General features: G+C 28.6%; 2 protein-coding genes across 2 annotated transcripts in view; one reads left to right on the top strand and one right to left on the bottom strand.

The window, feature by feature from the left end:
• The first annotated feature begins 339 nt into the window (after positions 1-339).
• On the top strand, positions 340-15,022 carry LOC113371690 (cyclin-dependent kinase 12-like). The gene is made up of 17 exons (XM_026612342.1): positions 340-723; positions 1,340-1,504; positions 1,768-2,216; positions 2,349-2,519; positions 3,143-3,279; positions 3,629-3,935; positions 5,008-5,254; positions 5,329-5,805; positions 5,932-6,163; positions 7,696-7,883; positions 9,549-9,716; positions 10,961-11,152; positions 11,219-11,415; positions 11,483-11,561; positions 11,631-11,756; positions 13,529-13,797; positions 14,508-15,022. Exons 2-17 carry the CDS (start codon positions 1,370-1,372, stop codon positions 14,656-14,658), a joined length of 3,525 nt encoding a protein of 1,174 aa, XP_026468127.1. The 5' UTR covers positions 340-723; positions 1,340-1,369; the 3' UTR covers positions 14,659-15,022.
• A 5,547-nt stretch (positions 15,023-20,569) lies between these two features.
• Positions 20,570-22,436, bottom strand: part of LOC113370540 (fatty acyl-CoA reductase wat-like) — a 73,771-nt gene continuing 71,904 nt past the window's right edge. Inside the window, exons 11-12 of the mRNA XM_026611218.1 lie at positions 20,940-21,197; positions 20,570-20,866 (exon numbers count right to left, since the gene is read on the bottom strand). Coding sequence (XP_026467003.1) covers positions 20,776-20,866; positions 20,940-21,197 — 349 coding nt within the window. The 3' untranslated portion in view covers positions 20,570-20,775. The remainder of the gene's footprint in view (positions 20,867-20,939; positions 21,198-22,436) is intronic.

Genomic DNA, 22,436 nt, shown 5'->3' with positions numbered 1-22,436 from the left:
AAATTGTTATTGAAAACTGTTTGTTAGTAGAATATTTTTTAAAAGTGTTTGTATATGCTGAAATTTTTTAATATATTAGATTTATTTCCATTATTTCAAGTTCAGGTTTTATTGTTAATAAATATATGAATCTCTATATTTCCATATTGTTATGTATCATGTTTTATTTCAACATATCGTCAAAATAAATTCATTAAACATAAATCAGAGAATAATTTAAATATCCCACCACTATTCTACATTGTACCCATACTACCAACTAAACGAACTGAATTATGATTAAAACTTTTTTTCATCGCCTGGCATTATTTAATTTTAATCTAATAACTTATTTGCACATATGCTATTTAATTTCATTATTTTACGCATTAATAATAAAATACTACCATAATTGTCCATTTAAATTTATCTTTTTTAGCATACGGTGATGACGTTGCTGTATAACAATGGCCGATAGCAGACGGCTATTGAATTCCCTTACAATTTATTGCACTTAAATCTAAAGAAATTATTATGATCCATGCTCCATCGAATTGAATGAATATTTTTTTAAGATTTATGATATCAAACTCCATATAATTTATAAATAATTTAGTACTAAGAGACCTTCATATAGCTATAAACCGATAATTAAAATGTCACATATCGAGATATATCATTTAACTATGTGTAACAAAATGTGAAGTGACAAATAAATGGATACGGCTCACGCCGTGATTCCAGGTGAGTCCTTACCTCATATATTTTATTTCACTACAATTTGATGTTAAAATTTACAATGCATATAGCTTTAAATAATTTTGCTATGCGATGCAGTTCCACCCGTACTAATGGCTACCGTAAAATTCACCTTCAGATAAGATTAGTCAAGAATATGCTATTCTTTTTATTACTAGTATATTTGCTTTCTAAAACTTTTAATCTTCTTTTTTTTATTAAAATAAATTTACCTATTGCTTAACAAATTGCATGAAATTTATTGTAGGTTATATGTCGCCAATCTTAACCTTAGTTTTATTCGAAGGTTTAATGACAAATACTAGAAATAGTATTTTGTATTAATATTATATGTAATTTTATCTTTATAATTTTCCATTTTATATTACTGTCGTCTTTATGTAAATATTTGGGAAATAGATATTTTATAATTATATCATTTTGATTTCTTATAAGTGTTTAATAATATAGTATTGAAGTATGGAAGTCCTTTATAAAAATATTTAAATGTGTTAACAAAGTTTTAAATATTTTATTAATCTTATGCAATCTGATATAATGCCAGGTAAATTATTATGAGTATTATTTTGTTTGGGTATTATATTACTGATATTCTTTTTAGATAATTACGATACTGGATGATAGTAAATACATGCAATATCACTATAATAGTGATTCACATATAATGGATAGGGATAGAACAAGTAAACACACTAAACGTCATGGTAGAAATAAAACAGGCAAGAAAACTAAAAAGAAGAAGAGGTCTAAAGACAATACCCCACAGGTAAATGCTAAAATTAAGATTTTTTTATAATTTTGCATTTTTGGTCTGTTTGCCATGAGATAAGTCTTCTTAACATTGTTGTTCGAACTAAAATATGTTTATGTAAATTGAAAAGAAGCCTGAAATTGAAATTCACTAAACTTTCAAAAAACAAGTTGTCTTTAACACAAATCATTATCTCATATTTGGATTGAGCTCTGGCTATTTTGTTTCCATTTCATACATAATAAGCTTAATTATTGAACAAATAATTATGTTTTTAGATAGCATCCCTGAGACCAATAGTTGAATATTCAGATGTGAGCAGTGAGGATTTATCAGCACCAGAAGCTGGCGAAATTCAGTCTGAAGAAAGTCCATTTAGTGAACAATCATATTCTAGGCATTCTGGGATTGCTGAAAGATCCAGAGTCATACCGGAGTATATTGATATTCCTTCAATAAAACCTCATATTAGAAAACACTCACCGACATCTGTGTCATCACATGCCAGAATATATTCACCTATAGTACCTCAAGAAATTTCAATTTCAAGAAAACATATGCGACTAACACCACCTTCTCCACTTGTATATGAAGATGAAGAGGATAGAAAGCACAGGAAGAAGAAAGAAAAAAAACATAAAAGAGACAAAAAGGGGAAAAAGAAGAAAAAGAAAGAGAGATCAAAAGGAAGCAATAGTGAATTATCAGAAATTGAAAGCTATGAGAGGTAATTAAGAGATATGAGAGCTAAGAGAGAAAATCAATTAAATTAAAATAAGTTTACACCGAGAATTTGTTTATTTCTTTTAAACTTACAGTATAATAACTAGTTGAAGTTATAATAATTTTCTTGTTATAGAACTCCAAAATGTGAAGTGGCTTTAAGTGATTGGGAAACACCTGTTGCAGCAGCTGCTAGGTCTGCAAAAGATATTTCACCTGCATCCATCATTAGTCCAGATGAACAATTAATTGAAAATGATTCATATTCACCTTCTAGAAAAACTCCGCCATCTCGATCTTCTGCAAGGTAATTTCTTTTTATCTACATCAATATTTTTTGTTTGACTAATTTTTTATCATGAAAGTAACCATTAACATTGTATTAGTAATAAAGTTTTGTGTACAAGGATTTTAGCGTTCTGGAATTGTTTGATCAATCGAAAGTATAACTATAGATTATTAATGAATGAATAGTTACCATAGTAACTTGTACATTGCCATCAGGGTTCAAATTTCTTTAGTTTTGTTTTAAGATATAAAAGTTTTTTATTTCTAATATTTAATTCAAACAAATTATGAATTACATAACATTGAAATTGTAAATTGTAATGAAATAGAATTATCTATGGCCATTTAAATGGTATTTATATATAATTTTTTTTTGTTCCATATTATTTAAGAAATTACATTAATATTTTTAACCATACTAATATTTTCTTGTTATAATTTTACAGAAAATCTAGAAGCAGCTATTATTCGAAAACCAAATCCAAATCCAAATCATTCCGCCACAGATCCAAATGTTTTCCTCTGAAATCCCAGAAGAAAAGAAGGTGTTATACTTCAAATTTCCTAAAATCCTTCATCAGTCCTATATGTGAAAGTCATTCATTGCATAATACTGTATTATTAAAGCATTATGTATTTCAGACGATCAGATATGTCACCACATACACCTCCCATAGCAACTAGAAATACTAAAATCTTCACCATTGAGGTAGATGATGAATCTAGTTTAGACTTGGTTTACCCGCATAGTAGAAGTATCTCCAAACATAGGAGTCCAGGTACAAATTTACATGTTATTTATAATTTACAAATTGATGGGTAGGCAATTATTTAATGGTACATTTTCCTAATCATTGTAATTAATAGTTGAATAGAATAAAACATTTGTTTTTGCACAAAATTCTGAATCGATTTTCACATCTGAAAAACCATATAAAGGATTAGTTGTTTATTACACTCGCTAAGTTTCAGTATAGATTGCCCAGAGAGTTTTTTTTAATAAAGAAACAAGAAATAATTAAAAGTTATTGTATGGTTCAATTAATTTTTTATAACCTTTTTTTTTTTAAATATAATTTTAAATGATTCAATAATTATATAATAATTTATTTCATTTGTATTTTTTAGATTCTTTTCATCAAGATTCGTGTCATCATCGCCATAGTTCATCACACCGTCACCACAGATCTGTTAATGAAGATCTTGATTTATCACCACCTCCATCCAAGAGAAGAAAAGAGTCAAATCGACACTCCAGTCGAGATCGTATCGTGCGGCATGAATCTCGATCAGCTGGTTCTCGGCATGTTTCTAGTAATATGGTGGTAATTTCCAGAGAAAGGGACGCCAGGAGAGAAAGAAGCAGTAGAATAATTGTCAGATCTAGATCAAAATCAAGAAGTCCAAGCAGGCATAAAATACATTCAAGATCAAGGTGATTAGCTATAAATTCAACTCAAACCAGATGAATTATTTTTCTATATAATAATTCTGCATTAGTTTTGGCAGGTCTTTATAATTTTCTACTTTATTCAACAAATTGTTACATGATTTAATTTATTAGAATGTATGTAACTATAGAAGCTAATGAAGATATTTTCAAGAAATTGCATCCATTTCAAATTTATCTTCATGGATTTGTCATAGAGAAATTGCAGCTTGAGTTAAATTTTCAAATATTTTGTGTGCTATTAATTCCAGTTAATGTTTTAAAAATATCATAAGTTATACATATACATATACATAGTTATATTGATTTTTTTTTTCATATTTTATAAATTGTGAAACATCTGTTAATAGAACAATAAGTCATTAGTCCAGATTTTGGCAAATGCTTAAATAATTTTAATGATATGATATGTGTGTTTGTATGTATGCATGTATACTTTTGAATTTGATGTTTATATATGTATTAACAGAGTCTAATAATTAGGCATAACATCAGTAAAACACATGATTTTCTTTCAAAATTTGTTCTAAAATCAATATGTTTCGGCTATAGTCCTAGTCTTCATTCAAAGAGTTCGAAAAATTAAAAATAGTGAAAATAATGCATCGTATGAATTTATGGTAATGCACTGAGCTAGTAATAAATATAAATATAAATAATAATTTAAACATATTGTATTTAAATATAACCAGTTCAATGTTTATAATATATAATTTAGTGCATTACCATAAACTCATACCATGGAGTATTGTGTTTTCTGTTATTAACACTAAGATATGTAATTTGTAAGTACTTATCACTTTTTGTAATTTCTCAAATTTAATTATACATACATTTTAGTTTTAAAATTTAACTTAACTTTACAGTGATTGATTGCTATGACTACAGTATATATATTTTTATTTTTTTTTAAAAGAAATTTGTTTTTTATTTATGTTATGCCTGATTATATAAATATAATAAATATAAAATAATAATAGTTCAAAGAATGAAGAGAATATAATATATATATCGAAAGTATATTGCAATATCAATGAATTTTTTTAAAATGTTTCAGAACTAGGCGTGTGTCCAGGAGATCATTTAGTCCACAATCTCCAATATTACAAAAACCAAGTTCGTCCACTAGGCTACGGAAATCACGATCAAGGTCAAGAGGAAAAACGATAAAATCGAGATCAAAATCACCAAAAAGTCCTCCAGAAATATCGCCAATTGCCATTGCTAGAAGGATAGACAAAGCCAAAATCAGTGATACTAGTTTATTTGCAGAATTAGTGAAAGACAGATACAAACGAGCTAAGGTTTGTTCTATTCCTGTATTTACCTTCTTTTTTTTTTACTTTGTATATAATTTTTTTTTCAATAAATGCTTTAGGCATGGAAACAGTTAATTGAAAATAAAGAAGAATCACAACCTGCCACTGAAGATTCTACAAATACAACTGAAGATAAAGTTAATTCAGAAACTAACTCCGTTACTCAAGGTACACCGGCCAAAGAAAATGGTGAAATTTTAACAATGGATGATTCAAATTCAATGCCTATGAACATTGACGACATACCAATGCCTACTAATATAGAAGAAATGAAACCAAACATGGATGAAGTAGATAATTCAAATTCAAATAATAAAACAGATGATATTGCGAATATTCAAATTAATATAGAAAATACGGAGCCTGTTAATGACAGTACCACTGTTCCTGATGAGCCAGTTGTGGAAAATTCCATAGTCAACAATGTTGTTAAAAATACAACTCCTAAGAGTTTGACACCGGTCACAAATACTCTTGTTCAAACTCCACCTACACCTGGGAAGGTTATTGCAAATTTGCAGCCAGCAGTAAATAAGGTAATACAGTTTGTTAAATTTTATTTATGGTAATTTGATGAAACATATAAAAATATTCAGAATATTAGGTTCATGATTCAATTGAAATGTATCTGATTTAATCTATTTTTTTTTTTCTTACAACAGGTGAACAATTCTAATACAGTACCAGCAGTTGCTAATAATCAACCCAAAAATCTAACAAAGTTGCCAATGCCTCCGGGTCTGACATCAGCAGAATTAGAAAATATGGCCTCTCCTCCTAGTCGTACTCCTAGCCCACCTAAGTCCCAACCACAAACACAACCACAACCTCAAGCTCAACCTAAAGTAATCAACAAAACTCCTACGAAACCTGCGCCAGCACCTGTTAAGAAAGGTAAGAATTTTATGATTGCTGTATTATTAACATTCTGAAGAAGTGTTTTCGCGAAGAAAATCGAATGCTAATTTTATATTTTCTCGACGTCGCAAATCATTCTGAATCGAATGAGATCAAATATGTGTATATGTATGTGAGCAATTTTTGAGCTTTCGTCGACGTTTAGAATCGAATGAGACCGATTTCAAACATATAAAATCCAATTGATGTAACCTAATAAAGATTCTTAGCGTTGGTCAGTTTTGGCGACAATCGGCCAAGCCGTTGCTTTGTAATTATCAGAAAAGTTTAAAATTTTTTGTCTACATTTTAGCGCACAATTTTGAATCGATTTTAAAAATTCAAATTGTTTGAAAGATATTGGTTGGGAACCGCGTTGATTAGTTCTTAGTAAAGATCGGCCAGGCCGTTTTTTCGAAATTGAATCTAAATTTTTTTTAACCATTTTGATCAAATGGCATACCAATATATTACAAGCCTACGATAAGCGGTTGAATTATTAACATTCATCACAGCTTAGAATTTCGTCGCGCATTCAAAAGATTCTAATCAGAATCTGTGTCGAAACATATGTACGTTCTTTGGTGTCTCGAAGATAGCTAGTGATTACATTACAAATATATTTTTTCAACATGAAACGGAAAATATAATGTATGATAAATCTCGCGATTTGAACTTACAATCTTAACATTTAACTAGTTGGTATTGGTATTTTGCCTTGAGGCAAGATACATGATTTTCCCAATATGTGTAAATAATCGACTTCATGAAAAAAAGAAAATTAATTTATGAGTTATTAAAAGTATTTCGGGTGGTAAAAATCAATAATTTTTATAATTGAACCAGTTTGCGTAGGACTTTAATGGTTTAGTATGTTCATTAAGACCAAGTACTGTCTCGTTATACCAAGTAAATCGGCTAATTTTTCTTTTATCAAAGGTCAAAAATACTACTCATTTTCGGAAACTTTGAATTTTTTAAATTAAATTACTTGTCGTAAGGGAGTAATATTTCAGTAAGTTCTATAAGACCATGATATATATCGGCAAAAAAAGTTCCATAAAAATCGGATCCAATTTTTTTTTCAACAGTTAATTACAAGAAAACGGCTCGGTAGATTTTTATCTGAAACTATGGAGTATCCTTCCCAACTAATATCTTTCGAACAGTTTTTGATTTTTAAAAATCGGTTCGGTAGTTCGAGGTTAAATATGGACGAAATGTTTAACACATTTTCCTCATCGAGATACATCAAATGGCTTTTAAATTTTTGAAATCGGTCTAGGCGTTTTTGAGCAAAGGTCGATTTACGGCAAAAAATCTGTTCACACACACACAATTTCTCCAAATTTGGTCTCATTCGTTTCAGAATGGCTTGAAACGTCGAGAAAACATAAAATTAGCAAATCAGATTTTTTGATGAAAACATAAACTTCTCCTTCGGGAAGTTAATAAATAGGAATAATGTTAATGCTTTTAAAATTTGATGTGCGTATGTACATATATATTTACAAATATTTTTCAATTAGGTATTATGAATTTACCAATGCCTCCAATGGTTCCTGGCACAGAAGACTTAAGTGGCGAAGACGACGATACCACTGGAGGCACACCTCCAACATTTGGCAGTTCTGGATCTAAAGGTCATGGTGTTCATTCTATGAATTCTGTTCAAAGGGCTGCAGGTTTAGGCCCGTCTCCTAGAGGTGGAACTATGGTGAGATTTTTTTTGAGTTACATCTGCTCTTTATAGCACATTGAAAACAAACTTTGTGTATGATTTATTAGGATTACTACTTATGTTTTCATTTTTGTGACTAATTTATTAACTTCTCAAAGAAGAGTTTATATTCGCTAGAAAGTCCGATCCGATATTGTTAATTTTTTCTCGACGTTTTATGTAATTTTCAATCGAATGAGACCAAATTTGGAAAAAGTATGTACAGTAGAACCTCGATTATCCGGTCTAATTGTTGTCGATAGGCATCCGGATAATCGAAAATCCAGATAATCCAAATTATGAAGAATAATGTTTTGTTTATCAAAAATAACAAATGCATACATAGATATCAACAAAAATCGATGTTTATTAGAAAATTAACACTTACATATTTTCTTAGATTACATTATACATATTATATTATTCATGAGGTAAAATATTGAGGTGGTACGTAAAGTATCAATGAAGAAGAAAAGTTGCTTACAAATAATTTGTTGATCGTTTTTGTAAAAACCAACAATATAGAGCTTCTTCTAAGAGTTCATTTTTCGGTCTCTTAACCATTTTCCGATTTTCACTACCCTCTTTACTATCTAACTTGCAAGTGTACGACAAAATTGAAGCGGCATTCTTTTCAATATCGCTTATAGTGGATGTATCTATACTACACCATACCTATCAGCTAACTTACGGCCGGTTTCGCCTTTTTTAATGATTCTATAATATTTATTTTATCTTTAAGGGATAACACCACCCTTTAAAAATGTATATATGCACGTCAAAACAGAGAATGTATTAATGTATATATGCACATCAGAATATGCATGTTCCGACGCGATTATGTCCGGATAATCGCGAATCCGTATAACCGAGGTCCGGATAATCGAGGTTCTACTGTATGTGTGTGTTGTATTGTATGTAACTGATTTCAAAATTTTAAAATCCATTTGATGCAACTTGATGAAGATTAGCTTTGGTTAGTTTTTTTTATACAATCCGCTGAGCCATTTTCTTAGAATAAGTAGAGAAGTGCAAAAGAATTCGTTCACGTTTTAGCCAAAAATCATGAACTGATTTTAAAAATTCAAAAACTATTCAAAAGTCATTTGAAAATCGCATTTTGACAAAGAAGGCTGGGCCGTTTCTTTGTAATCAATTTTTTTTTCAACGATCTTAAAGAATTTTTGTTCCGGAACTTAATGAGCATACTAAAAAATTATTGTCCTACAAGCAGTGGTTCATTTCTAAAAAATATTTGTAATTTGAATTAATCGGCCGCGCTTTTAGAAAAAATACTCCCTGTATGTATCAGGCACATGATTGCTTTTTAGAATGTGTTATAAAAATATTGCGCAAAATTGAGTAATCTGCAATAGTTTCTCTTATTGTGACGCTGTACAGCAATTCTAAATAAATTATCAATTAAGATATTGAATACTTATTGATTTAATCCGATTATGTACACATGTCATGAAATTGATGCATTAGACAAAATGCCACTTACAACTACTATTAAAATATCAACAATTTTATTATTGAAAATAATAAAATTGTTTTTCTAAGCTTGATATGAATTCCATATTCTCATCATATTTTTGTATGTAACATTTTTTTAAGCTGATTTACATATAAGGTTTATTCTCCCTTTTTTTTAAATTTTAGATGAAGCATAAGAGACCTAAAATATTACGGAGAAGAACATCACGTGTGATCTTGTCAAGTCCTAATGCTGTTTTAGGACAAGGTCAATTATCAGGCAGAGATTGGGGTGAAAGGTGTGTTGAGGTATTCCAAATGATTGAACAAATTGGTGAGGGCACTTATGGACAAGTAAGTATCCTATAATTTGAATAAGTAAGATAAATTGCTTCTTTACAATAGTCTTGCATGTTTAAATAATACCAAGGATTACATCAGTAATATAGCATACTTACCTAGGGTTTATACAAAAACCAACATTTCAGAAAACCGGTTTTCGAATTTTAATTTTACTAAAAAACCGGTTTCGAATTTTATATAGAAAATATTTTTGCTCGAATATCCTGTAATTTATCCGCAAATTTAGTGTAATTTAGAGCAGTATTTGACAGAATTTATTTATTGTTCAATTTTATAGATAAAAACAAAATTATTTTAATTTTAATTAGTAGAACTAAAAAATAATAGTTTATCGTGGTTAAATAACTTTGAAAATAATTATTCGTTATTCATGCATCATTTTCACATATAAGAAGAAAATATTTTTGTGAAAGGAAAGTTTTCGAATAAATAAAAATAATACATTTTTAAATAAAAAACACTCATTGAAAAAAATAAAAAAAATATTAGATACATGTTGATACATACTTAATATCATGTTTAGTTTTAAATTAAGCTAAACTCGCGTATTGTCTGTTCCGAGCAATTTTAATTAATTAATTTTAAACATTCTACTTGTTTTTTTGTTTAATAGGATTTAAATATGATTTAAAAAAACTGAGAACGTCTATCAAATTGCTACTTGGACGTGTCCTTTATTGTTTACTCACAAAATTTTCTGAAATAGAAAATACTCCCATACTTGCGACCAAATTATGCTTAATTGTTTTTAAAGTCTGATATATAATAATAATTATAATTATAAGTTTTTTGTTCTTTAATTTGTGACTTCTAGGGTTTAAAACTCTGTTTTTAAAGTTTGAGTAGAGGAAGTTAATTCTTCAAGAAGAAGTCACACTGATTGAAATTAAAATATACACTGGTATAAAAATCTAAATTAATATAAACAAACCTTTTCTGGGAACCACTGCAGACTGATAAGATATCAAATGCTATTGAACCGATATCATTTCAAGAATCAAAACGCTTTCATCTATCTTTATTTGGATATATTTATCATTTTCCATTTATACAGTGAAAACCGACTTTTTTCACTAAAAAACCAGTTTTCGAATTCCATAATTTTCGCCAAAAAAACGGTTTTTGAAAACCGACAAACCCTAATACTTACTATAGCTTTATTTCTAACACATATCTTATTACATAAATTTATGTGTTTATGTATTTGAATATTTTCACTTTATGTATTTTTTTAGGTTTACAAAGCAAAAGACAATAGAACTGATGAACTAGTCGCATTAAAAAAGGTTCGTTTAGAACATGAAAAAGAAGGCTTTCCTATAACAGCAGTTCGTGAAATCAAGATATTACGGCAGCTGAATCATAGAAATATTGTTAATTTACGAGAAATTGTAACAGATAAACAGGATGCTACAGATTTCAGAAAAGTAAGCCCTATAACTTAACACAAAATTCATATTTTGAATAATAAACTATTATATTTGCATTTTTAGGACAAAGGATCATTTTATTTAGTTTTTGAATATATGGATCATGATTTAATGGGACTTTTAGAATCAGGAATGGTAGATTTCAATGAATATAATAATGCAAGCATTATGAAACAGCTTCTAGATGGATTAAATTATTGTCATAAAAGAAATTTTTTACATCGTGATATAAAATGTAGTAATATATTAATGAATAATAGGTGGGTAGTGACTTTTATCATTTTATATTTATGTATTTGTTTTTGCTCATGAAAAAATTATGTCCAGAGGGGAAGTGAAATTGGCTGATTTTGGTTTAGCTAGACTGTATAATGCTGAAGATAGACAAAGGCCGTATACTAATAAGGTTTGCATATATATATAATACTGTAATTAATTATTGTTTATATGTATTACCGAATAATCTATTTTTTAGGTTATTACATTATGGTATCGACCACCAGAATTACTTCTAGGAGAAGAACGATATGGACCAGCAATTGATGTTTGGAGTTGTGGTTGTATATTAGGTGAATTATTTTTGAAAAAGCCATTATTTCAAGTAAGTACACCAATTATTTAATTATTTTCATATTCACCAATGTGCTCATAATTTTTTATCCACAAGTGAGATTATTAAAATGATTTGAATGTAAGTGAATGATTTTTGCAAGAAAATCTTATTTGTTAATCTTTTTTTCTGGAAGTTGCAAGTCATTCTGAATCGTTTATTATTAGAAATTTTCAAAGTATATGCGCCAAAAAAATGGTCAAAAGCGGTATTTTAAAATTTAAAAGGCATTCAATAAACTTCGTTAAGGATAATATGATAAATATTTTGCGACGATCGGTCGAGCTGTTTCTTTATAGTTTATCAGTAAATAAGGGATAAATTTTTCATCAAAATTTTATCTGAAAAATTCTGAACCGTTCAAAATCGTTTTTACTTAGTTAACCTGAAGATACAATTTATGATTTTACTAGGAAGTGCGATTCCCGAGACATTTTTCATCTCTTGATAGCAAAATTGTATATATATATATATATATATATATATATATATATATATGAGTGTGTATATATATATATATATGAGGATTTGCCTTTTTGTCAATGTTTTTTTAAATATAGATTTCACCAATTGCAACAATATAAAAGCCATTTCTTATAGCCGCTTTAGAGTTAGCGGATGAGTACAAAATTGTTCAACATTTTAGTCAAAAGTTGTAAACTAATTTTAATAATTCAACAACTTAAAAAAAATCAGTTAGGAGTTGTGCCAATTAGTTTTTATTAAGGATGCTGTTAAAGATTCTTTTGAAATTAATTGTTAAACTAGCTGTAAGTGGAATTCTGTCTTGAGGCAATTATGGCATCGTGCCTTAAGGCAAATTGCTGGAACTTCCCGTACCGTAACGAAATGTTCGTGGAATACTGAATGTTTTCAAATAGATTATTATAAATATTGTAACATTGTCTAATATTTATAAGAATTATATAAACTGAATTGCAGAGTTGAAATTATTTGTAAAGTATATTAGAACTATAGTCAGAATTAAAAATAAAATCTGAAATATTTTCGATATACAAAAAACTAAAAAAAAAAAAAAAAAAAGAACAAAATTTTTTTCCCAAAATCAATTATTTTATTAAGACAAGCAGAAAGTTCTTTGAATCATTTAACTGGGACGCTTAGTTCTCTCAAAAATTGCCATTTTTTACATATTTAGCTCCGTATCTTCAAAATGGCTGGGCCTGCCTTTGCTAAAAACTAATAAACACTTCTCCCAATCATTACTAATTGAATGTTTTTTAGACAATTCAAATCGGATTCGTTCTCTCAAAAAGTCGATTTCTATTTTCTGCACTCTTTGCTCCGTATTTCCGAAACGGCTGGACCTGCCTTTGCCAAAAACTAATCAGCTCTTTTCCCTATCAATGGGAATCGAATGTTTTTTGAACCATTCAAATCGGTTGATCCGTACGCCCGAAAACGTGGGCGAAAATTTGTATCCATACATACACACACACACACATCCATTTTTTCTGAGGTATGCCAAATCGTTCAGAAACCTTCAAAACGTCGAGAAATGTAAAAATTTTCAATTCCGATTTTCGGCCCATTACAATAACTTACCCTACGGGAATTTAAAAATAATTTGTTGACGATTTTAAATAAACTCATTTATTTATAAGAACTTTCCTTCAATTGTCCTTGCTTAATCTCAATTCTTAAGCCAATTATTTATAAAGCTACACTTACACTTTGTTTAATAATTTTAATAATATTTGATTATTAAAAATTGTATTCTGTACATATCTTATCTTTTACAGGCAAATACAGAAATAATTCAATTGGAAATAATATCTCGCATTTGTGGTACTCCGTCTCCGGCGGTATGGCCATCTGTGATTAACCTGCCCTTATTCCACTCCCTCAAGCCTAAAAAGATTCATCGGAGGAGACTGAGAGAAGAATTTGTTTTCATGCCTTCTTCAGCTATAGATCTTTTAGATAAAATGTTAGAATTGGATCCTGATAAGAGGATTACTGCTGAAGATGCTTTGAAGTCAGCCTGGTTGAAGCATGTGCAGCCAGAGAAGTAAGCATAGAATGAATTAACTGTTGTATAAATTGTTAGAACTTTCATGTTAGAACTGTTACAACTTTTTCGAAGTGATTTTTATTTATATAAATTATTGTAAGGTTGGAGTTATACCCTTTATCTACCCCTTTTGTTTAAACACAGTACATATCTATGATGTGTTATGCTCGTACATCCTTCTCATCCTCATATTTTTCAATAATGTCATGCTTTCAGTCAAGAGAAACGGCTCTTTTTATTTGGACCCATGGTATAAAAGTAAACAATATTTTCTAAATGTACAAAAAGCAAAAAAGCACAAAATCAACATATAACTGTACAATCACTTTTAATGTAAGTTGAGTTTCATAAAACAGCCAAAATAATGATGAAACTGATGTAATTTTTCATATTTTTATTTTGTCATTAACGTTTTTCTAGAGAATTCTTTCTCGCTTAAAGCTCAGATCTTCATTTTTGATTGTATGTCAAAGCAACAAATCGCTGCTTTGGTGGATCGTATTCCCAAACACTTGTATATCATGTCATTTATAAGTAGGGGTACTACTGTGTATGTATTTACGTTCAGTTTCAAAATTTATTCAGTTCTGTTATTTTATTTGATGAAATTGATCCATGTGTTTTAAAAAAAATCTTTAAATTGAATAAAAAAATTTAACACTGTTTAGAGGAATCAATAAACATCATCAAACAATTTCTTATTCCAGAATGCCGGCTCCTGATCTACCGAAAGGACAAGACTGCCATGAGCTATGGAGTAAAAAGCGCCGAAGACAATTACGTGATATGCAAGAAGCTATGTTGAATCAACAACAAGCAGCAGGAAAAGTAATGTTGAAAACCAATGATAGTGCCTAAAATATGAATTTGATTATGTGACTGACTAAACTGAAAGTACTTGTGGGTGAACAAAACTAGTTCGACAGAAGTGCAGTCTGAACAATTAATTAGAATGGTGTTCAAGAACCTTACAATGAAGATGTGCCGTCGTGTATATTTTTTTGTATATAAATTATGTGATACAAATGTTGTGCAAGGAAGTGGAGTAATAAGTGTATGTTTTTTGATAAATCTGAAATGGAAAAAAATATAAAAGTATGAGTTTTTGAGTGATAAGTATCATTATTTTCTAATTTATATATTTGTTTTTTTTTTTTTAGTTTCATTAAGTATTAACACTTAGTTTGAGATGCACATGTTACTTGTGCAGATTAATTTTACCCAGACCAATATCTCTGTATATGAATATAATTCATTTAAGTAGTGTTTTGTTGCTAATCTTTGGTACTATCGTACCATTTTGTAAATAAAGTTAGATAATTTTTTATTGTATATTTGCCAAACATGTGGTAATAAAACTATTATGATAATATATGGACTTCAAAATAAAAAATTATGATTAATTAATAATTGTAGATATTTTACCAAGGTTTTCTAATTAATTAAATACCTGACTTGTGCAAAAAATGTGCGTTTTATCTTGTATATAATAAATTATCTGATACTTAACTTATTTATTCTTTTATTTTTTTCAATTATGTATAAACAGAGATAGGGGAATAATCTTACAAGAACAGAGATAGGGGAATAATCTTACAAGAACTGTCATATTTAGATTAAGAATTTTATGTTCGAAATCCTATTTGAAAATGAGTTTATCCTATTTGAAATGAATTTATCCTATTTGAAATGAATTTGATTCCTGATTTGAATGATTTGAAACAGAAATCACATCAACTCAAATCACGCTTATATATACACAAATATAAGCCAGGACACAAAAAGTGTCATTAAATTTGAGCATATGAAACAGTATTTAGTTGTTTAGAGCTTGACTTGAATGATGACTTGATTGGACTTTGTACATAACTTATACTATCTATAGCATTATGGAAATCTAGAAAGACACTTTCACAGTCAAAGTAAAAATTGTACAATTTTTTTATTTATATCGTGCATGTTTAAAAAAAACTCAATTTTATGTCGTCTCTTCTAAATGCTAAAGAAGATAATATTTATCTAATAAAAGAAATTAGAATCTAGGTGATATATTATAAAAACAGAGATTCTTAATACTAATTCTAAACTTCCTATTGATAATTATGATTCTAAATTTCCTATTGATAAATTCATTGTCACAAATTCAAATTACAATGAAGAAATGTAAATTTATTTTTGTGCTAATGAAATAGCAGGAATCTCAAGGATAAATCTAGATGATTGTTGGAACGTATTGCAACCATTACAAGAATAACTGAATGAATTAACAAGAATGGTGTATGGCATCGTACCTTAAGGCAAATTGCTTAAAATTATTAAAAATGATTTTTTTTTAAACTTTGAAAAAATTGACTTTTTTGGAATGTTTGAAAATTAAGTGTTTATTTAGTTTTGAATATTTTGAACTTTTTTTTCAAAGCAATCGCATTGCTTTAGCTACATAGAGACGAAATATCAAAGCGCGTAAGCGCCGCGTCGCTGTCTAACAGGCAAACGATGTTACGGAACCCAAAAAAATGTAAACAAAATTGATACATATTATAAAAATCTCCATAAAATATCTGATAATTTGATGTGCATATGTCTAATGATCATTTTTGACCGCCAAATGGCATTATTTTACTTTCTTTACTAGATCTCTGAAACCGCTAGACCTGCCTTCCCAAAAATTTGATCAGTTTTTCATCTTGTCGATACAAGTAAAATGTTTTTTGAATTATCAATATCGGACGCACCATTGTCTTAAAAACTGAGTTGCCGTTTTTGGCACTTTTTGCTCCGTATTTTTGTAACGGCTAGATCTGCCTTTGACAAAAACGTCTCCTTATCAATACGAATCGAATGTTTTTTAAATTATTCAAATCGGTTGATCCGTGTTCTCAAAATCGTCGACGAAAATTTGTATCTGCACTCACATACACACACGCACACACACACACATTCATCCATTTTTTCTAAGGTATTCCACAATGTTCAGAAACCTTTGAAACATAAATATATATAGGTAAAAATTTCCATTTTCGATTTTTTTGCGATTACTATATATTGTAACTTATCCTACGAGAAGTTAAAAATAGAATGTAGGTGTTATATTATAAAAACGAGGATTCTTAAAATGCTAATTCTAAATTTCCTATTGATAATGATAATTTTAAATTTCTTATTGATAAATTCATTGCCACAAATTCAAATTACAATGAAAAAAATATAAATCTATTTTTGTGACAATGTAATAATTAGGAATCCCAATAACAAATCTAGATGGTTGTTGGAAAGTATTGCAACCATTGCAAGAATAACAAGCAATTGTTATGCCCGATGCACCACCCCAACATCCTTCCGATTCTTAAGAACGCCACTAGGATAGACGAAGAGTATCGGAGATATTCGAAGATGAACGACTATTCTCCAGGAAATCGCACATTGCAAAATTCATTCTTCAAAGCAGCATCGGCCATATCAGTACTGTTTAATTAACAACAAAGAGATCATATTATTTCAACGTCCTCATATTCATATAATTCTCCATTTATTAAAACTGTGAATTAAGATAAGTACTGTTAAAAAGGCTAAAGGACTAATAGTGTTCTTATCTCTCGAAGAAACTCCGCTGCAAGGCAAAATTTACAACACAATATTTAAAGTTTCATCACAAACTTTATTCTTCTGTCAAATCTAAGATTCTACGTTACACAGAATGTTGAGTCTCGAGGTGGAGGTGGACCTGCCTTTGAGTAAAATGAATGAGCCATATATTTCAGAAAATATATTTTGTAATTTGTATATGCTCAACGTTTTTTTTAAAAAACGGCTGAACCGATTTCAAAAATTCAAGTGGAAAGCGAAAACAATACTTCCGAAATGAGCAGTTGGAAATTTTATAGAACGACAAAATGCCACTTACCCTAATTCAATTTTGAACTTGGTTGTATCTACTTTGATTCAATTCTTTTTATCCGACGACTTGCGCTTCTCAGTAAATTTCATTGTCTTTTTATGGTTTAAGAGTGTAAAAATTGCATCTATCTAATTTGATGGTCATGGATATTGCAATTCCTTTTAATTTTGGTAGAAATATTCCATTACATAAAAAATAAAATAAAATTTGACTCTGGAGACTTAAACCCGCCTTTATACATATTACATAAGGAATTTCTATGATTGAATATACACAAAACAGTTTCAGTTTCACTTGCAAAATTGGATGCAATAAGCCTAATTATAATTCACAAATTATACCATATCAAAGGAGAAGATATTTAAGAATCAAGTGTGTGTAGATTGGTGTTTTTATAAAATAATTAATATGATGTGTTAATTGAAATTGACAAGAACAAATCATTGAAATAATATAAAAGTGACAAGTGTTACAATTTTATTACAATTATATGAACACAGTGTTGAAGTGGTGGTGAAGTGTATGAAGACTCCTTTTTTGCAGTTATTAATGGCGTCTATTGTGGATCCATATTTAAGGTACAAATTATATTTATGCATGTATATATATATATATATATATATATATATATATATATATAGCTGACTGATAAACATTTAGTCATTTATATCGCACAATATAGTATGTTGCTCAATTTACTGAAAATGAAACTAAACATGAAGATATAAGCTTGTCTGATTAATTGCTGTACTTTTATATATTTTCTATAATTGATTTATCAATAAATTATTATTATTATTATTATTATTATTATATTTTATATAATTTTATATTATTATTAAATAAAATATTGTTTTAATTTATGCAATATTAACACGTTGAAGACCACGTGCTCACCCATGTTATGTGTTATCTAGACCGATTTATTTGGTTTATACTAAAATTATGTACTTTAGTCCATTCGCCAATTATTATAGACTCAGTAATTTGACATTGCCTTTTTTTAAAATCATTATGTTTCAATTTTCTATAATTATGTTCCCATTTATAATTATGTTTTAATTTTAACCCACACAAAATTGACGATTTTTGGTGTGATCCACACGTGGAAATACGATTTTCGATGCATTTTCGAAACATTTTACTTTTGTTTACCATGAATTGAAATGGCTTCTAATTTTAATATCATAAATGTTCAATTGGGTCATACAATCGATTAATTTATAAACTAGTGGGGTACATGGCATCGTGCCCTAAGGCAAATTGCTGGTACTTCCCGTACCGTAATTAAAAATCTTGTCACGTCCAAAAAAATACACAAAATGTGTACACATTATTGAAATCTCTGTAAAATATCTGATAAATTTGATGTACATATGCCTAATAAACATATTTGACCGCCAAATGACATTTTTTTAACTTATTTTTATTGGGAGTCCATAACCGCTGGACGTGCTTTCCCAAAAATTTAATCAGTACTCCATCTTGTCAATACAGGTAAAATGTTTTTTGAATGATTAAAATCGGACGCTTCGTTTTTTTGAAAACTGAATTACCATTTTTGGTTCTTTATGCCCCATATCTTCGAAACGGCTAGACCTGCCATCGCCAAAAACTACTCAGCACGTCTTCTTACCAATACGAATCGAATATTTTTTGAATTATTCAAATCGGTTGATTGGCTTTCCCGAAATCGTCGACAAAAATTTGTATCCGCACGCACACACACATACACACACATCCATTTTTTTCAAGGTATGTCAAAATATTCAGAAACTTTTGAAGCGTAAAGATATATAAACATATTCCTTTTCGATTTTTTGCGATTACTACCACTTACTCTATGAGAAGTTAAAAAAATTAAAAGATGTATTCATTTAAAAGAAATATGCTGAATCATGTAATCCAAAACTAAAAATGTTGAACGAAACCAGTTTAATAATGAATTTTATGATTTTCATATTTACTAGTTAAATAGGAAATGCTGATAAAATATATATTTTATATTTTGTTAAATAATAGTTTATTTTATAAAACAATATACATAATATGAACATAACAGAGAATATCGATGAATTTTTCTATCAAATAATGGTATGGGTGATTTTTTTGGAAAGTATTTATAAAAATATATATAGCAAATTTTCACAAAAATTACTAATATAATCAAAAGCATACACAAAAAATTGTATTAATGTAATTAATTATAAATGCTTTTGCCTTTAGTCAGTTTGTGATAATAATTTGATAAAGTGAATTTATACTATTATGTAATATTAGTTTATTATTGGAACGCAAAAGTCAGGTGTGTATTGAAATAAATATCATATCGCCGATTATTGAAATAGAAACGTAATTTGAATAAATTATTATATACACACCTATACATATATATATATATATATATATATATATATATATATATATATATATATATATATATATATATAAATATAATCTTGCGAGTATTTATAAGAAATCTACTTCTCCAAAAAATATATCTTAAGCAATGATGATGAAGGATCCAATAATTCCGATACAATATTTTTCACATAATTATTATACATCATTGGTTTATTAATCCTATTTTAGTAAGTGAAATAATTGATTTGATTAAAAATACTTAATTTTGTCATGTTAAACACATAATACTTTCATACAAAAACGCTTAAGCAATAATATATTACATATAATACACAAAACAATATTTCCATTTCGTTACTGATGAAAACCAAGAAGGTCTAAAAGATAGAATAACGAAAATATTATTTTGTGTGATAATAAAAATAAGCATAATATACATATAAAATCTACAATAATACCTAACAAAAAATAATTCACACACAATTGCACTTCGCTCTTTTTATGCTTTTTTCATTTTTCTTTTATAAATATTGAATCTTATAATAATTTGAATTTATTTTTTATAAAATTGCATAAAATGCTTTTATATCTTACAAAAAATGACTTTGGTTATAACAGATATAACAAAGCACCACAGTCATTCATTTTTAATGTAAATCGTATATGGGCACTTTACAATCTAGATAATATAATTAAAAACTAAATCCTTTGAATTAAATTAACATAGAACTAAATACTGACCATAATCCATATAATATAAATAATGCTATAGTTAACTTTACTATTTGATGTAGATAGTAGAACCTAGAAGTAGAACATAAGATAAAATTATACAAGTCATATTAAAAAATATATTGTTTTTTAAATATTAAATTACCTGTTCCACTTTCGCCTTGCTGCTTCAATTGTGCTTAAATCATCTTTGAATAAGTATATCCTCATTCCTTTGATGTAAGTTTTCATGTAAGCTGACCAATCCATTGTTTGCATGTTGAAATCAAACATTTCTTGATCTTTTGGAGATATTTTCTTCCATAGCGCTTGAACGTTATTATTTGTAAATGTCCATTCATTAGTACAGAAGAATGAGATTACGTTTGAAAACTTGTGGATCTTTTTATAGGCTTTTAATAATCTGCAATAGAAAAAAATACTTTCTTAATCTTTTTGCTAGGGCCGTGTTTTGGGTGACACTGCTGTATGGAACACGTACCGCCCATTAACTCTTGGGGACTGCTGTCCACCTGAGTGGACAAACATACTCTGTGAGGCACAGGCTATTTTATAAACAATGACTCAGTTTGCATCGAAAAGTTGAATAAATTACATATAGCAATGATAAAAAGTGTTGTATTTTGAAAATAATTTTTAGTTATTTTATTAGTATTTTTAGCTTTTTTTTGCTCTAAAGTCTTTTTTTTAATATTTAAAACGACCGAGCGCTTTTTAATATGGCAAAACGACTGGTAAATTTTGTGAAGATGAGTTTCAAATAGACATTCAACCAGACAAATTTTACGAAATTACTATTCGCACCGAAAATAGTGATGAATGTGATGATGATATCCAATTAACAAAAAGAAAAAGTTCGACAAATTAAATGAAGAGTGGAAAAACGTTAGCGAATGTGCCGATTCTCCTTCAATAATCGAGTTTGACATACATCAACGAATACCCCGACTACAAATACCAAGCAATATAAGACATCCAATAGATTATTTTACTTTATATTTTACAAATGAATTATTAGACAATATAATAGAAAAGCAAACCATTATGGCAGCACAAAAATGAACAAATATACTGACTAATCAGTGGCATATTCTAAATTCTAAAAGGAAAAAGGATTGTATTGTCTGACAGAAAAGCACCAGGAGGAAGGCGGCGAACAACATTATATTGTAAAATATGTCAAAATCAACCAGCTATGCATTTTGGAAATTGTTCTGAACGTGACCATTCTTTATAAAATGACCAAAAATAAATTAATATTATAAATGTATGACCTTCAATGACCACAAATTTTTATCAAACAAATTGCATAACATACACAATGAAATCAAGTTTACAGTCGGTACAGTAGATTGTTTTGAAATCGGTGCCGTCCCGTAAATGTTAAGATTTATCAATAAAACTGTAGTTAAAAATGAAAAAATACACTTCTAATATATAGCCTCAAGTGAAAATTGCCCTTCGTGGGTATAGTTGCATATATAATAAAAATGTCAGCAAATACTTCGAGTATAGATGATTAGTCATAACTGGACATAGCATAGGGCAAAAACCATGTGGTTGCTGTGCAGTCAGGCGTTTTTCTCAGGCTGTCGGATAGAAAAAAAAAAACGATGGTAGATGACATGGTCTTTCTGACTCA

This window comes from Ctenocephalides felis, unplaced genomic scaffold (genome assembly GCF_003426905.1).
Source record: "Ctenocephalides felis isolate EL2017-DRISC unplaced genomic scaffold, ASM342690v1 CF-g0.4_SCAFFOLD_01492, whole genome shotgun sequence".
NCBI lineage: Eukaryota > Metazoa > Arthropoda > Insecta > Siphonaptera > Pulicidae > Ctenocephalides > Ctenocephalides felis.
The sequence above is the reverse complement of the archived record's forward strand: the minus strand, read 5'-3'. Positions and strand labels throughout refer to the sequence as shown.

Excerpts from the sequence above, each read along its gene's own strand:
- LOC113371690 (XM_026612342.1), top strand. The coding sequence starts at position 1,370 with ATGCAATATCACTATAATAGTGATTCACATATAATGGATAGGGATAGA. Across the intron at positions 9,717-10,960 it reads GTGAGGGCACTTATGGACAA|GTTTACAAAGCAAAAGACAA; the intron begins GTAAGTATCCTA and ends GTATTTTTTTAG. Across the intron at positions 11,562-11,630 it reads AAAGGCCGTATACTAATAAG|GTTATTACATTATGGTATCG; the intron begins GTTTGCATATAT and ends TCTATTTTTTAG.